This window comes from Microcebus murinus, chromosome 9 (assembly GCF_040939455.1).
Source record: "Microcebus murinus isolate Inina chromosome 9, M.murinus_Inina_mat1.0, whole genome shotgun sequence".
Lineage (NCBI taxonomy): Eukaryota > Metazoa > Chordata > Mammalia > Primates > Cheirogaleidae > Microcebus > Microcebus murinus.
The window spans coordinates 61,548,396-61,566,279 of NC_134112.1; the positions used below are offsets into that span (position 1 = coordinate 61,548,396).

General features: G+C 35.7%; 2 protein-coding genes across 25 annotated transcripts in view; one reads left to right on the plus strand and one right to left on the minus strand.

Moving 5' to 3' along the window:
* Positions 1-17,884, plus strand: part of KMT2E (lysine methyltransferase 2E (inactive)) — a 109,301-nt gene that overhangs the window by 88,977 nt on the left and 2,440 nt on the right. For 6 of the 8 annotated variants that reach the window (XM_012746734.2, XM_076006506.1, XM_076006504.1 and 3 more), the window contains 12 exons: positions 2,222-2,386; positions 2,732-3,040; positions 5,833-6,087; positions 6,257-6,401; positions 6,952-7,202; positions 7,602-7,658; positions 7,801-8,364; positions 9,390-9,676; positions 10,430-10,518; positions 10,627-10,752; positions 10,923-11,020; positions 11,701-13,969. In XM_012746734.2, the coding sequence (XP_012602188.1) occupies positions 2,222-2,386; positions 2,732-3,040; positions 5,833-6,087; positions 6,257-6,401; positions 6,952-7,202; positions 7,602-7,658; positions 7,801-8,364; positions 9,390-9,676; positions 10,430-10,518; positions 10,627-10,752; positions 10,923-11,020; positions 11,701-13,209 (3,855 nt within the window). In that variant the 3' untranslated portion in view covers positions 13,210-13,969. Of the gene's footprint in view, positions 1-2,221; positions 2,387-2,731; positions 3,041-5,832; positions 6,088-6,256; positions 6,402-6,951; positions 7,203-7,601; positions 7,659-7,800; positions 8,365-9,389; positions 9,677-10,429; positions 10,519-10,626; positions 10,753-10,922; positions 11,021-11,700; positions 13,970-17,884 lie in introns of those variants that run through there. The other 2 variants (XM_076006508.1, XM_012746745.2) reach the window with 2 other exon arrangements.
* The window catches only part of SRPK2 (SRSF protein kinase 2), a 239,700-nt gene continuing 238,858 nt past the window's right edge, over positions 17,043-17,884 (minus strand). For all 17 annotated transcript variants that reach the window (XM_012746806.3, XM_012746822.3, XM_076006514.1 and 14 more), the window contains one exon: positions 17,043-17,767. In XM_012746806.3, the coding sequence (XP_012602260.2) occupies positions 17,583-17,767 (185 nt within the window). In that variant the 3' untranslated portion in view covers positions 17,043-17,582. The remainder of the gene's footprint in view (positions 17,768-17,884) is intronic.

A 17,884-nucleotide genomic window follows, 5' to 3' on the forward strand; every position in this document is an offset into this window, starting at 1 on the left:
ATGTAGGGTTTTGCTTTGACTACCAGTTAGTTGTACTGTTTACAAGGGAGTTCAATTTTTAATTCAATCAGTTTGAATCTTTACATCATATAATTTTATCTCTGACCCTCACTACTGCCATGCAAAACAAGGGAATATTGGAGTATGTCAAGAAACTTATTTTGGCATAAATTCATATTAATCTCAGAAAGTCCAGACTAATCATAATACAGAAAATGTCTTCCACAGGTGCTTGTCTTGTGGGTAATTTTTGCCAAGACAGTTTACAGTTTGTTTCATCTGGAAAAATATTCTTTTCCCAAATTTAAAAATTTTTTGGAAAGAAGTAACCACAGTAATTAACTCATCCCCTCCAACCAGGTTCAACAGGTGAAGCAATTATGAAAATAGTCTTTTTAAGTAATTCTAGATTTCTCAATTTAGGGATTTAGAGAAGCCCTGATATATGGATACAGGATTTTTCATAGAGAGGCACACGACAAAAAAGGTCAAGTAAGGTAATTTAAAATTAAAGACTAGAGCCATAGGATTGTCTAAGGTAAGAACTGAGCTTTAAAACTTCTAGTTCCTGGCTGGGCATGGTGGCTCACACCTGTAATGCTAGCACTCTGGGAGGCCAAGGTGGGAGGATTGCTCAAGCTCAGGAATTCGAAACCAGCCTTAGCAAGAGCGAGACCACATCTCTACTAAAAATAGAAATTAACTGGCCAACTAAAAATACATAGAAAAAATTAGCCGGGCACAGTGGCGCATGCCTGTAGTCCCAGCTACTTGGGAGGCTGAGGCAGAAAGATTGCTTGAGCCCAGGAGTTTGAGGTTGCCGTGAGCTAGGATGACGCCATAGCACTCTAGCCCAGTCAACAAAGTGAGACTCTGTCTCAAAAAAAAACCCAAAAAACAAAACTTCCAGTCCCACTGAACAAATAAGACTAAATTTGCCTGTGCCATTTTACTGTGTGATTGCCCATCCGGACCAGGAGAGATACAGATATGTGTCCATGTACAAGTAACCTTACCTCTTTGGACCTCAGTTTCCTCGGTGTCACGTTTGCAGTATGGCAATTTGCTGTAACAAATTAGAAACTCAGAAGTATTCTGAGAGCAGTTTTGTTAACATACTATTTTGTTCCCTTGCTGAGTGTAACAAAGAAAAAAAACAGGGAAGAGTAATAAGCAGTATCTTCCAGAGTGTAGGTATCTTGATGCTTGAGTCTTTGTTGGTAATTACTGGAACTAAAGCTCCAACATTGAGAAGACTACAGCAGCCAGACCTTGAGTTTCTGATCTTTCTTTCTTTCTTCCCCACAATGATGACAATAAAGAAGGAAAGACAAATGGATCTGAGCCTGAGGACCTGGTTCTTTTCATTTGGAGAACTGGACAGTTGATGGATGTGCTTCCTGGTTCTAGTTGAGAGCTGAAGCATTTGCCAGGCCCACTGGTCAAGGCTCTGGGTCTTGCTGTTAATGTTCTCCATCCAAAGAGAACTGATGCTAAGAGGAACTCTTGCTGTTCCTCAGACCCTGTCTTGAACTGTCAGTGTAAGACAGGAAGAGCAGAAGGTAGAGGAATGCTTTATGAGAATTATAATGTAGGGCAAAAGGGCTAAAGTATAAACAATAAACACAGAATGCCTACCATTTTTTTAAGTACTGTTTGAAAACCTCACATTTTCTATTTGAACTCAGTAACAATCTGCTGAAGTGTAAGTGTTGTAGTGTCAGAAAGGTTAACTAACTTGCCTAGGATCACAGAGAATACTGACTGGTAGAGTCATGATTTGAACCTAAGACTTTACAACATCCTGCTACATGTCATTAATATATTCACTGCTTAAGTGCCTATGAATTTTACCTTTTCAACATATCATTACCTTAAGAATTTTAAATCTTTTTAAAAAGGCTGGTTTTTCTATTATTAAGAACAAGATTTTCAGTTTGGTCAAGTAAGGTAGTGTCTGAGGCATTTTTATTTTTGTTTACCCATATCATTAACACTCAGTCAGAAATATTTATAATGATAAGTCTTAGTAAGATGGTGTTTGGGATTCTGAAAGATCTTGAATATAAATGTTTTCTTCCCTATATCTATCAATAATAGAAGTATTTTGCTTACAGTATCATAGCAATTATTTTTTAAATTTGCCATGAACATTTGGACTTACAAAGTTTACTTGTGAGTAGTGAGATTTATAACATCACTTAAAACTTAAATTTCATAGACAAGAGAAGAAAGAAAAATGGAAGCAATTTTGCAAGCTTTTGCCAGACTTGAAAAAAGAGAAAAAAGAAGAGAACAAGCCTTGGAAAGGATCAGCACAGCTAAAACTGAAGTTAAAACTGAATGTAAAGATGCACAGATTGTCAGTGATGCTGAAGTTATTCAGGTATTATTATTCAGGTTGTTTTATTTTCATATTTAAATATCTTCAAATAAAATTTCCATACATGATTTAATTATACCTATAAAGAATTTTAAATAATGCATATTGGCCTTTTAATAGCATTTTTCAAATCTTATGGGAATTTAAACTTAGATATAAGACTAGATTTGTTCTTTAGGGTTACCAATTTTTTGATTATGTCGATTTATTATATATATCAGAATTCATAGAAATTCTGGATAGTTAGCTTCTGAAGTAGATTAATGCTATTATATTTGAATATATATATACACACACACACACAAACACATAGTATCAAAAGTTCCACTATGTTGTATTTTGAACTAGGAACAAGCAAAAGAAGAAACTGCTAGCAAGCCAACTCCTGCCAAAGTAAATAGAACTAAACAGAGAAAAAGTTTTTCTCGAAGTAGGACTCACATTGGACAGCAGCGTCGGAGACACAGAACTGTCAGCATGTGTTCGGATATCCAGCCATCTTCTCCTGATATAGAAGTTACTTCACAACAGAATGATATTGAAAATACTGTACTTACAATAGAACCAGAAACTGAAACTGCACTATCAGAAATAATTACTGAAACTGAAGTTCCAGCACTTAATAAATGTCCTACAAAGTACCCCAAAACAAAGAAGGTATGATTCTTAATAAATGTAAGAACTATTTTCTAACATCAGTATCTTAATGATATTAAATAACTACATTAGTGTTGTAAAAATTCAATTGATAACAGAATAAAGAAGCGAAGTTTTTATACTTGCAGACTTTTTTCTTTTAATGAGAATTGCAAAAGTGTATAATCAGTTAACAGAAATGTCTGCATTATTATGAAGACAGTTATATTCAGTATATCAAGACTTTTAGTAGTGCAATTCATGATTTCTTTAAATAAGTTCGCCTGCCTTATGTACAAAATATATACTTTAATGAACTGGTTTTAGACATGTTATCCTTAGTTGTATTTTTATAAATTCCATTGTATAGATAGATTACAAGAATTAATTGTGAAGAAAGTGTTGACTTCAACAAGAATATACTACTATGAAAAATTATAAGAGTAGTTTTATTTTTAATTTTATTTATTTTTATTTATTTATTTATTTATTTATTTATTTTTGAGACAGAGTCTTGCTCTGTTGCCCAGGCTACAGTGCATATTTTTAGTAGAGACGGGGTCTCACTCCTGCTCAGGCTGGTCTTGAACTCCTGACTTCAAGCGATCCTCCTGCCTCGGCCTCTCAGAGTGCTAGGAGTACAGGCATGAGGCACCGAGTCCAGCCAGGAAGAGTAGTTTTAGATCAAATTATTAACAAAAATCTTTGGAAAAACTATCGTCAGACTTAATGAAGCAATTATGGGAAAATATTTACTGAATTAAACTAACCTGAGCTCTTCAGATCATAAATAACAGGAACATCTTGTGAAGCTTTTCTTTTTTTCCTCACACTGACTAGAGTATTAGCAGAGTGGAACAGAGATACCAAAATGGTAATCTTTAGGCTCTTTGTGAAGCAGATAGAGCATAAAGGTATCTTTCTCACACACTTCTGTAACAAAGTACTTTGAAGTTTCATTTATTTTGTCTTTGTTCTTACATAATTCAGTTACTGTAGGCAGGCTGCTAAACCAGAAGTATATTTTGGAAAATTCTAGTAAGAACCAGTATTCTATTTTAAAGGCAGAGGTTAGATAACTGACTTGCCACAGAGTCACACGTTTCATTAGAAAGAAGATCTAAACATAGTTGTGTCTAACTCAAAGTCTATGTTCTCCTTACTGCACCATGTAGCTTAAGCAAGCAAGCAAGCAAGCCAATGTTTGCCTTTAACAATGAGCATCATTTTCCCCACCTTAGAACAAAAAAATAATTCCAGCTTTTCTTTATGATGTGAAAAGAAAAAACTCAGGTTTAAAAGAAGTGAAACTACTTTCATTATTACAAATAGGACGTGATCCGTACCCTTTATTAATCAACTATTGCGGTGCTACACATTTATTTAAATCACTGGTCTGAGATGAAGTCTCCCGCATGCCCCTCATCTGAGATGTAGGTTTCTATAACCTATCTGATTCTCTAAAAAAGCCTCTTTTGATTGCTGGTTTTGCTTGCTTATGGTATTGTTTATTTTAACAATCTATTGTTTGCCAGGGTACCAAATTATCATCATGATTTTCCCTAAGGGGCCTCATTTATTTTAATAATACACATATCATTTATTCTGTGCCAGATGCTATTGTAAGAGCTTTATATATGTTATTTAACTCCTTTAATCTTTACAGCAACCCTAGTTGTAGAATTAGGTTCTGTTATGACCCTTCTTTTGTAGATAAAGATTGAGATGTAAAGAAGTTACATAACTTGCTCATAGTCACAGTGTAAACTGGCAAAGCCAGTATTCACCCTCCTGCAGTCTAGCTCCAGACTCCATGTGCTTCACTACTGCACACTAATCCTAGAAAGGTAGTTCTATCTATACACACAGAAAAAGAAAGAAAAGGTGCCAAAATGTTTACAGCGGTTACCTCTGGAAGACAGGATAGGTAGAATAATTTTTAATGTGTTTCTATATGTGTGTCTGTGTGTGAGTGTACATAAGCACACATATATACATTAATTTGTCAACACTTCCTATAAATTACATTTAGAACTTATAGAACTTAGAACTTAAAATAATAGAACTTAATTAGAACTTAAAATAATACTATTTGACAACTACCTAAAGATATGAATGCCCTTACAGCAAAGAAAATGTTACTAAATAACTAGTTTTTTAATAAGTGAACAGTACTTTATATTTCAAGAAGTTATATTCATATAGTTAGTAAAGACTGAATTATGTACATTATAGATCAAATAATTAACAGAATTAAGGACTATGTAAATATTCAAAGCACATGAACTTCAAGAGATATTTCAAATTCCTTAAGTCAGTGATTGTCGGCGCTGACAGTCATTTTTTAAAATATACTGTGTGCACTGACCTTGTCTCTAGGAGATTCTAAGGAGCAGACAGGGCAGAAAAACACTGCCTAAAATCAGATTTTTCTAATAGATTTAACATTTTATACCTATAATAGAAGCAGCAACAAACCTAAATTTAGTGTTTGTATACACTAAAATGGTATTGATGTCTCCTAGTTTTTACTATATTAAAAAGCTTTAGTGTCTTTTTATAACATAAATTTTATAAAAGCAACCATGTTTTTTGTTCCTATAAAATACTGGGCAAAAAATTTCAAAACAACATAACCAAGAAAATGTAGAATGATATATTGCTTTTTGGAAATTATATATGAATGATTTAAATTACCAATTTATCATGTTAGATATTTAGATAAAGTATCAATTTCAAATCTTGTATTAAAATATTCAATAGGAGAATCTGGGCAGTTACATTTATAGTGATCCAATTTTTCTTTTCTCTAGCACTTGGTGAATGAATGGTTAAGTGAGAAGAATGAGAAGACGGGAAAACCTTCAGAAAGCCTTTCAGAAAGGCCTCTGCGCATAACTACAGATCCTGAAGTGTTAGCTACACAGCTCAATTCTTTACCAGGTCTCACTTACAGCCCCCATGTATACTCTACCCCTAAACATTATATTAGATTTACTTCACCATTCCTTTCAGAAAAAAGGAGAAGAAAAGAACCTACTGAAAACATTTCTGGCTCATGCAAGAAGGTAAACTTTTCTTTGGATATAAAAATCTAGGATGAGCCAAATGCCAATTTCATTCCTTACTACCTACCATTCCTGGTAGTGAAATGCTTTTATAATCACCTCTGCGTTTATAGGCTAAATAAACAGCCAAAACCTGATTCCTATTAATTTATCATTCTATGTTATTCAGAGATGGTTGAAACAAGCTCTGGAAGAAGAAAATTCAGCAATTTTACATAGATTTAATTCACCCTGTCAAGAAAGATCCAGAAGTCCTACAGTCAATGGTGAAAATAAAAGTCCACTACTATTAAATGACAGCTGTTCCCTTCCAGGTAGAATTTCTTTTCAGTATTGTTTTAATGTGAGGAATGTGGCAGGATGTATACATAGCTTTTATAACAGGGACATTTTAGTTATTGCTCTGCACTTTAGAAGAGAAGCACATTGTTATATATATTTTCTCCTCTGTCCTCCAGATTCTTTGGATGAAGATATAAGTTTGCAATACCATGTGTGTTTGGGTTTATGGTTGAATTTTTAAAGGCCTAGTTTGGCTTTGGGGCTGGCTGCTTTTTAAACAGATTCAAAAGGACTTTTTAAAAAAAAATCAGTTAAAGTAACATACTACTTGTAAGATTTCTTTGATACCCGAAGGCCTATAAACCTTTAGGCAAGATGATGCTTGCTAATCATGAAATTAACTAATTTTGGGGTGGAGAGATTGCTTTATGTTAGTACCATTTTTGAAACCCTGAAATTTAGTTTTGGGGTGAAAGTAATCATAATTACTAATTGTTAATATTTTATCTTTCCCAGAATGTAATATATATTGTAGCAACTACCAGCAGTACAATTTCTTACAGATTATTATTTCACCAACAGATTTAACTACACCACTAAAAAAACGAAGACTTTATCACTTGCTAGATTCTGTTTACTCAGAAACCTCCACACCTACTCCTTCACCGTATGCTACACCAACTCACACAGATATTACTCCTATGGATCCATCATTTGCCACTCCTCCACGGATAAAATCAGATGATGAAACTTGTAGAAATGGTTATAAACCCATATATTCACCAGTTACCCCAGTAACTCCTGGTACACCAGGAAATACCATGCACTTTGAGGTAAGATATTAAATGAGAAAAAAAATGTCAATCCTTGTGGGTAGGGTTTAAGAGCCCCCCCCATCTTTCAAATAAGTGTGCTGAGTAAGAGTAGAAAGTAAGTTTTCAAGATAGCAGAACAAAATTGGGAACATGCTTTTATATGAATTTAAATGCTTTTATTTTTACTAATATGAGGTTAACTTTCATCTTGATATACACAAGAGACTGGGTGTGTATTGAACTGACCTCAAAGCTAATATCTTGCTAATATCTTATTTGAGGAGTGGAAATAAAATAAGAAAGAAAGTCTAAAACCAGAGTCTATGTAGTAGTTTCTCATTTTGTTTTCGTTTCTATAACTATTATGGATTTAGTTATATATTTTAATTTTCAATTCTGATTATTTCTTTTATATAGAATATTTCTTCCCCAGAAAGTTCTCCAGAAATAAAGAGACGCACTTACAGTCAAGAGGTAAGAAGTTATCAGAAAGGGGGTGAATTGGTGATTTTTTGCTATTACCATTATTTTGCTTAAATTACTGGTAGGATTTTGAAATAAATAATCTCAAGACATGATTATTTGTGTAATTTTTTTTAAAAAATTCTTTAAACAGGCATATGACAGATCGTCAACTGTGTTAACATTGGGGCCTTTTAGAAATTCCAATTTAACCGAACTGGGTCTGCAAGAAATAAAGACTATTGGTTATACCAGCCCTAGAAGTAGGACTGAAGTCAGCAGGCAGTGCCCTGGAGAAAAGGAACCTGGGTCAGATCTTCAACTGGGACTCGATGCAGTCGAGCCAACTGCCTTACATAAAACCATGGAAACGCCTGCACATGACAGGACTGAGCCTAATAGCCAACTGGACTCGACTCACTCTGGACGGGGCACAATATATTCTTCCTGGGTAAAGAGTCCTGACAGAACAGGCGTTAACTTCTCAGTGAACTCCAACTTGAGGGATCTGACACCCTCGCATCAGTTGGAGGTTGGAGGAGGCTTCCGAATAAGTGAGTCAAAGTGCCTGATGCAGGATGATACTAGAGGCATGTTTATGGAAACAACTGTGTTTTGTACTTCCGAAGATGGGCTTGTATCTGGTTTCGGACGGACTGTTAATGACAATTTGATCGACGGGAGTTGCACACCCCAGAATCCACCACAAAAGAAAAAGGTTACAAATTTAACAATTTATAGTCCTTTTAATATTTTTTTTTCATATTACTGAGGGTAATTGGTAGTTATATGTATTATATAAGGCATTCCTTAATTTATTCAAGTTAAAATTTTTATATGTGTATTTTTAAACCTTTTGTAATGCTCACTTAATTAGAAATGTTTACAGAAAAGTAAAAAATTCTAGTAATGTGGGAAATCCTTGTAAGGAGGATGGTTTCAGAGACAGAAACCTCAAGAGTTTACTCACCAAATGAGTAACTTTTCAAAATAAGCACTCCCCAATTCAAAAATCAGACTTGAATAATATTTGTTATTACCTTTATTTTACAGAGAATAGGCAGTCTTACATAGAAGGAATGCCTTTTCCCTAATCCATAATATCTACAATATTTAGGCCATGGGTATAAGAGAGTTTTGGAAAGTAATATACTACTATATAACTATTATTTATTAAATGAATTCCCTGATTTACCACCATTAGCAGACATACTGAAACATTTAGAATGCCTTATTTCAGAAGGATGGGAGAAACTGTAGTACTTATTTTGTTAGTAGGCTTATTGCTTTGCAAGTCAAAGAATTTTAGTGATGTGTGCTTTTAATTTTTGTAACAGAGTCCAGTTGGCAACTTTGTGGGAAGCAATGTAGTATAGTGGAAAGAGCACGGGCTTTCAAGTAAGACCTAGGTTCGAATCCCGGCTCCAACACTCACCAGCTGTGTGACCTTGAGTGAGTGAGTTACTCAATTTCCTCATCTGTAAAATGGGGATGATAATATACCTATTTCATAGGGTTGTTGTGAGGATTAAATGAGATAATGTATGTAAATCATCTAAGTACAATGCCTGGCATATAGTAGGCATTTGATAATTGTTAATTATTATTTGTTCAGAATTGAATTATTTTATATTAATTCTCTTTATGTAAATATAGTAATTCTCTTTATAAAAAAAGAATGGATTGGTTCTGACATAAAAACAAGGATAAAAGATTTGTTTTGTCTTATCTTTCTTGCTTAAGGTATCTCTGTTAGAATACCGTAAGAGACAACGTGAAGCTAGGAAAAGTGGCTCTAAGACAGAAAACTTTCCACTGGTTAGTGTATCACCTCATGCAAGTGGAAACTTGAGCAGCAATGGTGATGGGTGTGCCAACAGTAGTGAAAATGGGGAGCAGGTAGAAAACACTGCTAGCCTACCGTTACCAACACCAGCTACAGTTTATAATGCTACTTCTGAAGAAACCAGCAATAACTGTCCTGTTAAGGAAGCTACTGCCAGTGAGAAGAATGAACCAGAAGTTCAATGGTAAGCCTGTTTTGAAGTTTGCTACTCTGGAAAGAACAAGCTTTTGTTAATGAACTATTCTTCTTTGCTGTTCTTCTTCTAAGGCTTAAGCAGATAGTGGTTTGTGGTCATAATTTTAAAAGATCCTTTTTGGTAATAGGGTTTTAAACCAGCTGTATATTGCCTGTGTTGTTAAAGGTCCATTGTGTTTATTCCTTGATAATTTATTCACATTTTTCATGCAAATTTCCTCTCCAAAGAACTTCTATCAGGATTAAGCCATCCTGCAAAATTTCTTTATAACACTACCAGTTACTTTGAAAGAACCACCAGGTGTATTGTTTCCATAGAAGGAATGGGTCTTGGCAAAGGTAAAGAGGCCACATTCACTTTGCTCCTTGGTGTCCCCTTCCTTGGGTCAGCTTACAAGCCTGACCCAAAGCAATTTGTTAGGGGCATGTTTTGGTACCTCTGGTAATCTGAAGTGACATTCTGTTAAGGTACTATCTTCAACTCCTCCTTCTTTTCAACAAGAAATTGCTGGAGACAAAGAAATTGAGACTGATTGAGTTCTTCAGATAAATGGTGATAAAGATGAAAATCTCAGTTTGGGGAGTTTGCAAAATAAGATTAGCTATTTTCAAAGTTTAACACCAAAGTATTTTCCTACTAGAGCAAAAGCCTTGGGCTGAGAGGACATGTTGACCATCAAGGGACAAAAAAATAAATCTAGCTGGCAGTTTGAGTTGAGGATGATGTGATTTTGTTTTAAAGGACTGCCTCAACTTCTGTGGAACAAGTGAGAGAAAGGAGTTATCAGAGAGCTTTACTTCTCAGTGATCACCGAAAAGATAAAGATGGTGGTAAGTGACCTTGTTCCTTCACCGAAAAGTACAGTCAGTTAATCACTCTGCATCCCCGTTCTTTGCAGCTCTAATGTTCTCTTTGGGTCTGCTCTGCTTCATCTCTAGGGGGAGAATCACCATGTGTCTCATGTTCACCGAGTCATATTCAGTCTTCACCTTCATCTCATTCAAATCACATTCCCCAGTTGCAAGCTAAGGGCCCAGTCCCTTCATTCAGTGAACTTATGGAAGGTCAGTAAGCAGATGACCTATCATGGTTACTGTTTTAAACCCCTTTCTACATCAGAAAAAAGAGAGCCTTTATAATAAGTCAGTTGAATCTGCATTGCATTGTGGTGTTAATAAAAGACAGTGTTTCTCATGTAATTTTACATTTACTATACATTCCTTCTGCATTACAGACCATGATCCTGAAAATCCAGAACCCATGACTACAAGTGAATGTCCATCCCCGGATACTTCTCAAAATACCTGTAAAAGCCCTTCAAAAATGAGCAAGGTAATAATAACATTGACCTTTGGATGTGCCTGTTCAGAAAAGCTGATTGTAATATGCAGACAGAGTTTTCTGCTATGTCAAGTATCAGTTTGTGATTTCTGAACACTTTAATCTGTTAAACATACTCAATTGTATTTACTACTTTATTTATTACTTTTTCATTCTCTCTTCAATGAACTGTTGTGTATAAACATATAAGTTTTCTAAGCATACTTTAAGAGTTTATTTTCTCCTAAAGTTCCACCACTATTCTAGTGGTGTCTAGGAAACTGGTAGCCTTTTCATGAACCAGCCAGTTAATTGTCCAGAAACAGAAAGTCAGGTGACATTGATTTAAGGGAATGATATCTCCATCCTGGCTCATGAAGATGTGATAATTTGATATGGCATGCATATCACTGGAAACTACAGATGAGGAATCTGAGATTTTTTTTTTGATGCTAGATGTAACTTGGATTATTTTTATTTTAAGCTCACTATGAGAACTTGTTTGAACTATTAAAAAAAACTGACCTTTCAACATCCCAAGCCTCTATAACTGACTTCAAACCTATACAGGAAATACCATTAAATATCACCAAGAAATTACTTGGGGTTAGAAGAATAAACCTCAAGGTACACAAAATGTTTAAGTTTATATAAACATAAATTTATTTGTATGACTTGTTTTCTTTTCATAGCCTGGTTCACCAGGACCTGTACTTCCTGCGCAAGCACATGGGAAAATACTCACAAAACCAGATTCCCATTGGGAGGCAACAGTCATTGTATCAGAAGCTGAGAACAGTGTCCACCTAAAACCAGAGCTCCAACAAAAACAGCTATCAAATAACCCCCAAGCACTTTCAAAGAATCATCCTCCTCAGCCACATGTTCGCAATTCATCTGAGCAACTTTCACAGAAGCTGCCTTCTGCACCAGCCAAGCTGCACTGTCCTCCATCACCTCACGTAGAAAATCCTCCAAAGTCATCTACGCCCCACACACCTGTACAGCATGGTTATCTGTCACCAAAGCCTCCTTCACAGCAGCTAGGATCTCCCTATAGGCCTCACCATTCACAGTCACCTCAAGTTGGAACACCCCAGCGAGAGCCTCAGAGAAACTTTTATCCAGCAACACAGAACCTTCAAGCCAATACTCAGCAGGCAACTTCTGGAGCATTATTTACACAGACACCCTCAGGACAATCTTCAACAACATACAGTCAGTTTAACCAACAAAGTCTGAACAGCACGGCCCCACCCCCTCCACCCCCTCCGCCTCCCTCCTCTTCGTCTTATTATCAAAACCAGCAGCCCTCTGCAAACTTTCAAAATTATAATCAGCTCAAAGGTAGTCTTTCTCAACAAACTGTGTTTACATCAGGACCAAATCAAGCACTTCCTGGCACCACAAGCCAGCAAACAGTTCCAGGACACCATGTTACTCCAGCGCATTTTTTGCCCTCTCAGAACCCTACTATTCACCATCAAACCTCTGCTGCTGTCCCACCCCCTCCTCCTCCTCCTCCTGCTCCAGGACCACACCTTGTACAACAGCCGACTTCCCATCAGCAACACTCTGTAGCACATGTAGTGGGGCCTGTTCATGCTGTCACTCCTGGGTCACATATTCATTCTCAAACTGCTGGACACCATTTGCCACCACCTCCTCCCCCTCCTGGTCCTGCCCCTCATCACCACCCCCCACCCCATCCTTCCACAGGACTCCAAGGTCTACAAGCACAACACCAGCATGTTGTAAATTCAGCACCCCCACCTCCCCCTCCGCCACCACCTTCCGGTGTTTTGGCTTCTGGGCACCACACCACATCGGGTCAAGCCTTACACCACCCACCTCATCAAGGACCTCCACTTTTTCCTTCAAGTGCTCATCCAGCTGTACCACCGTATCCCTCACAAGCTACACATCACACCACTTTGGGACCGGGACCCCAGCACCAGCCTTCTGGAACAGGGCCACATTGTCCATTACCTGTTGCAGGTCCTCATCTCCAGCCCCAAGGACTAAACAGTATTCCAACACCTACTGCTTCAGGGTTCTGTCCTCATCCTGGCTCTGTGGCCCTGCCACATGGGGTTCAAGGACCTCAGCAGGCATCTCCAGTGCCTGGACAGATTCCAATTCACAGAGCACAGGTGCCACCAACATTTCAGAACAATTACCATGGTTCAGGGTGGCATTAAAATGGACTCCAAAAACATTTTTTTAAATGTTCTGTAAGATAAACTGTATATTTCATATGTACCTGTTAAGGTACTTTTTAAAGCTTGTACATGAAACTTTGTATAAAAAAACACCAGTGCTCTTTCATTGTATTTTTTCCCATTTTTGCTTTTTAAAATTCCTTTCAAAATGTGCTGTTAAGCCAGTATTAGGTATCTTTATTTTGTAAGTGAACATTCCAGCAGTTTTTCTGGCAGTAGATTTGATGCTACATGATCTTTAAATTTTATTGTTGCAGTTAAATTCCTTTAGTGAATGTTTTCTATATTATTTTATACATATGCATTAAGTACACAGCTAAGTATTGGCACGATGAGGATTTTCATTTTTTTTTTTTTTTCTGTCAGCAGTTCTGTGAGTGCATCTTAGGTATAAAAACGCAATACAGATTTTTATAGTTTGGTGTGGACATGGCTCATTTTGTTTTATTGGTTAATTGCAAGCAAAATGTAATTTAATGTATAGATGATTTCTAATGTCTCCTGACAAACTGTAAATACTGCATTTCTTTTGCGTATATAATTGCTTACAGCTTTTCTCATTTGATATATAAGCATTGTACATATGACAAGTCTTTTGCAAAACTGTGTGATCTTTGTGAAAGTAGTACAGTATATGACATTTAATTTCTTTTTTATTTTAAATATACTGTCACATTGAAGCACTGGTTGGGCATTTTAATTCATGTTAATAAATCACAATTATGTCAGTTTTATCAAATTGTCCTGTACAACTTCTAAGATTGGGGTCTACATAAGTGTTTCTACAAAAGTTATAGTTTTCAAATATAATTTGTAAGGAGCCTTCAGTTTTCTTTAGTGACTACTACCTCAGATGGTAGCTAGCAACAGGAGGCAATAATGGGTTGTTCCTGTAATGGTTCTTTCTTGCCATTTTTGCAAGAGCCATATAGAAAATTATTTAAAAAGTCATGCTGTATAACTTTACTTAGTATCTGACATCATACAGAACAAACCCAGACCACTAATGCATTACATGTGATACACTTAAATTGTAACTTACTACCTATTCAAAAATATGAGTAGTCTGCCTAAAACACAGGAGTATCTAATTTGTACATTTTAGAATATAAGTGAAATGTCCTATTATTCAAAATGATTTGGATTAAGTATATTTATATTCCACAGTAATAACACTGTGTATCAACACATCTTCATCACCCAGTTACCTGACATAATTTGGCACAGTATACAAATTTTATGCATCAGAGAAAAAAGTAAACAGACTTAAAAATGACTGAGATGTGGTGGTAATTTAAGTCATGTTTTGTACTTTTAATTTCCATTTTCTTTTGAAAATTAACTAATGGAGCATTAAAACACAGCTCGTTTAAGGGCTCAATCCTAATCAGCTTCAAGTTTTAGAAGAACCCAGGTCAACTCTGCCATCCTTTACTTGTCAAACAAAATTCTCTCATACGGTATTCACTAAAAAAACATTTATATGAGAAGAAATGACTTCATATCATTCATCCCGTGATAGTTTCAAACATGGAATGAAGTTAACTAGCATGGGAAATATCAATATTCACCTCTTTAAAAGAACTATCCTGCTAATAAGCATTTTAAATTCCCCCCCCGTTTTAAATTTGCCTACTATACAAATATATATACAGAAGCTTTTGTTTAAACTGCAGAATCAATATAAATCTTTAACTCTTTGATAAAGGATATACTCTCAAATGCTGTCCTCCTCCAAAATTTCATTAAAGTTATTTTAAAAAGAGAAAAAATGTGGAATCTAAGAAATGATGTGAACTGAAGTTCTCTACTCCAATGGAAAGTGTCCTTACTTTATCCTGTTAACTAGTTATGTATGGTCCAGGTATAGGAAGAGGCAAGTTAGTAAATCAGTTTTCACCTAAAAAGCGTATGCCTTTTTGAAGCTCTTATATCCACTTTTTCTGTCTGCCAAATTCCAGACAGCCAACTTCTCTGAATCTGTTATAATCACATACATCATCCATTTTTCATGAAGACTTCACATGGACTAGAGAAAGGAAAAGATAGGACATTCAACTAAAGTCACTGAGCTGGTTATAATGTTTAGCATAACCAGTGGCTCTCGTTTAGCTTATATGCATTCTTTACCAACAAGTCACCAAGAATCTGCTAAAACCATACTATACCTAATACAAATGTATATTCCTTCTAGAACAATTGTTTCTATACTGTAAACTAGTTAGGTTGTTTTATAAGGGACACTTTAAAAAATTCATAATTAATCTGGTTTGTTTTCCAACATGAGCTAAAATTAGACATTTCATTCAAGTGTACTATTACCCTCGTAAACATTTTTAGACACTTAGAGAAGAAATAAATGTACTCTGTGGTTTTTGTAAGAATGTTTCCTATGGAAATCATGGAATAGTATCACTGGTGTACAGCCACCATCTGTCATAGAATCTACATGGTAACCTATAGCCTCGTTAAAAAAATTTAGCATGCACGTTTCATAATGAAATGAATGAATGGTACATTCTACCTCAGTGATATGTGATATAATGCTAATTCCTAAAAGGATTATGTGTCTTGTTCCCTCACAGTGAATGCTGTTAAAAAAAAAGAAAATTTGCAATGCTCAAACAAAATGCAATTAGTATGTTTTTGATGAAATATGGATAAAAAAATATCACTGAAATTCCAGATAATGAATTGCTACTGTAGCATCTTTACTAAATCCTTTCTGCCCTTAAAAAACAATAAATGATTTCCTTATAATAAGCCTTAATGCATGTTCCACAACTACATTTGCTACAACAGGAATGTTGGTACCTCCTTTAGTTTTGGTGACAGACACTACACTGATAGCAAATGTTCAAATACAGGGCAATGACCAAGGCAATGTCTGGAAAAAAAAACCAAAACACTTTAATTTTTAAGACAACTGCAAGCACCTCAAACAATGGATTATTGTTACAACACTTGTTAGCTTTTCACAATCTAGTTATTGCAAAGGCATATGGATAAATGTTAATGGACAAAGTCAAAAACGAGGCACCTTAATGAATGTAAAATTTAAAATAAAAAGACATTCAATCCACTGACTTCTAAAAGAGGCTAAATATACCTCTATATATTACATTCTAAAATTGTATTGCCTACTATGGTTTGTGTCCTGGATTCTACAATTTTAAGGAAATGTATAAACAAAACTGTGTACAACCTGCAAAGGGAAAATCATTTTCTCAACTTCAATTCATGGAAAGACAATGCAAAAGCTTAGTAAAAAGTCTGTCGTAGCCACACATAAAGCTGCCCATGGAATGAATGTGGTCACTGTTACCTTGGAGCTAAGGAGTATTCTGCCCACTGCATTGCAAACTATATACCATACCTTGTGTTTATACAAACACGATCATGCTTTTCCAAAAATATATATAATTTTTTTCATTCCACACACTGAACATGTTTCTCTTGTCCAATTTAATCTACGTAAAGTTTAACTTAACAGCGCTTGGAGGAAGCAACACCACATGGTACCGGGCCATCACATTTTTAAAGGGAAATCACTTTTTCTTTAAAATTACTTTTAAAAATATGCAAAAGTACGAATGGGACTGCTTAATTATAATACATATTTTAGAATGAAAAGCATGTCTTTTCTTCTTTTAAAGTGCCATAAAGGGAATGACATCTTGTAACCCAGAGCCACTTTGTTTAAAATCCAATGTAAAAGGACTGTTATGGAATGAAAAGTTTGCACAACTCCTTGGAGCAGTTAAAGTCTGCTACATGCAACATAGGCTACAAAGCACTCAAGACTTGGTAGCTTTTCTGAAATTTGAGTCCCCATCCCATATTTAATGGAAATTAACATTTACAGGGTGCATTTACATACACTATAATACAGGAATGATGTCCCTTTGCCAGAAGATAAAATTGTACATTTCCTTGCTATTTCCTGGTTCCAACTTGATAATTTCTTAAGATTGTAAATTATATAGTACTCAGCTAAAATATTTCTTCATAAATAGTTACAAAACCTGCCAAAACACAAACGGGAAAGTATTTTTCGTTCAAAAAAAATGATATTTGAATGTCACACAACACAAGAAACAATGCTTAGAGACATGTTATTGTTTCCAGAAGAAAATGGTCAGTAAACTACTTAGCTGAAGACAAAAGACTACCCTTCCCCAGGATCACAGTGCACAAAAAGCAAAATGTCAAACAACAGTACCTCAAAGCAAAATAAAGGTCTGAGGATGAAGCCAGCTCACTTGTAATCCTGATAAAGAATGAGAGTCACCGTTTAGGTCCAATGTACTGGGAACATTTGCTAGCTCAGAATGCTATATTGGTAGAATATGCTAAGAATTCAACCAAGGATGCCGAAGGCATTCGCCAGCTGATGCTCGTTTTTCTGGAACCATTTCTAACATCGGGATCAGGAAATCTGTAAACTGTGCAGCATCTTCATGGGGCCAGCCGTACTTTTCCACAAGTACATCAAAGAGGCTCCAGGGCTTCAGCTTGGTAATGTGCCGCAGTTCTCCTACAGGGGAAAAACAAGCCAATGTCAAAAAAACTCCAAATTTGTATTTCCCATTGTCGGCCCAGCCAGGTTCTTTTCAATGAAGCAGACAACCTACCTGCTCAACGCTTTATGGCA